This window comes from Pteropus vampyrus, unplaced genomic scaffold (assembly GCF_000151845.1).
Source record: "Pteropus vampyrus isolate Shadow unplaced genomic scaffold, Pvam_2.0 Scaffold35, whole genome shotgun sequence".
NCBI classification, from domain to species: Eukaryota; Metazoa; Chordata; class Mammalia; order Chiroptera; family Pteropodidae; genus Pteropus; species Pteropus vampyrus.
In genome coordinates, this window is record NW_011888816.1 from 4275251 (window position 1) to 4277672 (window position 2422).

Here is a 2422-nt window from a genome sequence, read left to right on the forward strand (position 1 = left end):
AGAAATGTTCAACTCACTTATCTCAAAAAGCCAAAGTTTTATCAAAGTGAAGCCCTTCGAACTCTCTGGAATAAAGGTGATATTAATGCAAGATCTTAAATCACTAGAAACATTTTCTTAAGAAAATGTTCTTAATTTTTAAAACTTGCTCTCATAAATACCGCCATGGGTCCTTAGGAGAAAGGGTACCATATGCAAGGTAACAAACACCACACTGCAAGTCAAAATAAAATAAGAGTCCTTTATTCTGTATTCAGCTAACAAAATCGGAAATAATATTGGTTTTTAGTTTGTAGCCATGGGACTTGCTGGAGTTCTTTCCCACCCCACCTTAGAGTTAAATGTCACTGCAGCTTCCTTTTCTTTCCCCAAATCAAGAACTATGGCTACTCTGCCAGAGGCCTACCATCTAGGAAAGTGAGTGGTAAGCAAATCACAGAATAGGATGTCTGGTGACAGCATCAAGTGTACCTGTGGGAATGGTGGTCAAATGGTAATGGAAATACAGGCCTAAACAAAATTCTAGCAAAGGCAAAAAAAGATCTGGGACACAACAGCCTCGCTAGGAGTAAATGTTTTATAGGATAAGAGCAATGTGAAGGTGAGGTGACAATGATGATATCACACCAGTGGCAATCTAATGACCAGCGCCCTGAGCGAGAATCCCATTCTGGGAACAGCCAGCAGTTTTCTAGGAGACTCTCTGTGTGTCTCTGTCCTTCGGGTTCTGCCTGCAGGACAGAAGCTGGGCAGTGGCCTCTGTCCATGGGGATGAAGCAGTCTTCTCCCCCAAATATTATATTGTAACAATCTGAGGGAGCTCAATGTTTATGGGATTGCTAAAGGGAAGTCTTAGTTAAGGACAACGGGAGGAAGCTATAAAATGAGACATCTGATTGGGCCAAATGCTTAATGGGCATCTGTTAGCTTCCGAACTTGCCAGGAAGAATAGGAGATTTCTGAAGGAGGGAAAATGCAAACTGAATCCTGAGATCAATTCTTCAACGTTAAACTGTCATAGTCTCAGCTGACTCTTCCTCTGGGATACTTGGAATAAAGAGCCTGGCCTTGATGACCCGTTTTCTCCTCTGTTTCCTAAGAGGTCAGCAAGTGGGTGGTGAGGTCTCTGGAGGACCACTGTCACAGAACAGCTGAGGGATGCCCCAAGAGGTGCTTTGGCATAAATCAGCATCTGAGAGGCACACGACCTAGGTATTTGACTTTACTTGTTTTTCCTGAAGATGGACATTTTGCTTGCATTGTCTGGTGCCACCCGGGCTGGACCTGGGCAGCCCTCGGGCTCCAGGAGCTACTCAGAGGGGCTCACTCAGAATCCACCGCGTGGTCCAAGGCATGCCGAGAGTGCCTCTGATTCCTGGATAACACATACAGGTACACAAGAAACCCCAGACACAACAAGGCCACTCCTGTGAAGAAGGCGAGAGTGCCCATAAAGGCCGGTGGCTTCATGGGCAGGCGGATCAGCGGGACTTCAGCTGGGATCTGGTTGGTCAGGCTGAGCATGTAGCCAAGAGACCAGGCTATGCTGCTATTTTCCACCTGTGGAGCAGAGGAGATGGCTCAGTTCTCAGAGCAGGGGTGGTGGTGGCAATGACATACTCAGGGCACACCACTGTCACTCTCATGAAATGCCCACGGGAAACTGTGCTCTAAGGAGGTCAAAGGACTTGCCCAAGTTCAGATACTGCAGAGACTGGGCTAGGATCCAGGTCACTGGGACCCCAAAGCCTCGAGGGCCCTACTGCCAACCCTGCGGAGAAAAATCAGAACCAATCCTCACAATGTCGTCACAGCCAGGTGTGAAGAGGGCTCTGTCAGTAACAGCAAAAGGTTTTCCATTGATGGCACAGTGTCTGTGGCTATAATGTTTCTAAGAAAAGGGACTCAGTCTAAATGGGAAACAGACTGTCAATTTCTTCTGGTAGACACATCAATTTTTGTTTACATACTTTTAGATGAATAAGTATTTCGAATTTACAATCTTCATAATGAACATTTTATCATTTGTAATTTTCTCCATCTCTAATGATGCTCTTTATCTTAAAGACTATCTCATCAGAGATTAAATAGCTACACCAGTTTTGAGTGGTGTTTGCCTGACAGTTAAAAAAAAATTTAACTTTCAATCTTTCCATGTCCTTTTGCATAAAGTCTATGTGTCTCTTTAAAGTGTTTCTCTTATGAACAACGTATACTTGATTTTTAAAAATTCAATCTGATGTCTGTCTTTAACTGATAGTTTTAGTCCAATTATGATTATTGTAATTATTGATATATCTGGACTTTTTCTGAATGCCTTAGTTTTAAATTTTCAATTAGTGCTCTTTTCCTGTTTATTTTTTTTAATTTCTTGCCTTAAAAGTATATATAGGTATATATATGTTCCTCTTCACAAGATATT

General features: G+C 42.9%; 1 protein-coding gene across 2 annotated transcripts in view; it reads right to left on the bottom strand.

The window, feature by feature from the left end:
• Positions 1–221: 221 nt before the first annotated feature.
• The window catches only part of ENTPD3 (ectonucleoside triphosphate diphosphohydrolase 3), a 31193-nt gene continuing 28992 nt past the window's right edge, over positions 222–2422 (bottom strand). For both annotated transcript variants that reach the window (XM_011357400.2, XM_011357401.2), the window contains exon 11: positions 222–1560. In XM_011357400.2, coding sequence (XP_011355702.1) covers positions 1324–1560 — 237 coding nt within the window. In that variant the 3' untranslated portion in view covers positions 222–1323. The remainder of the gene's footprint in view (positions 1561–2422) is intronic.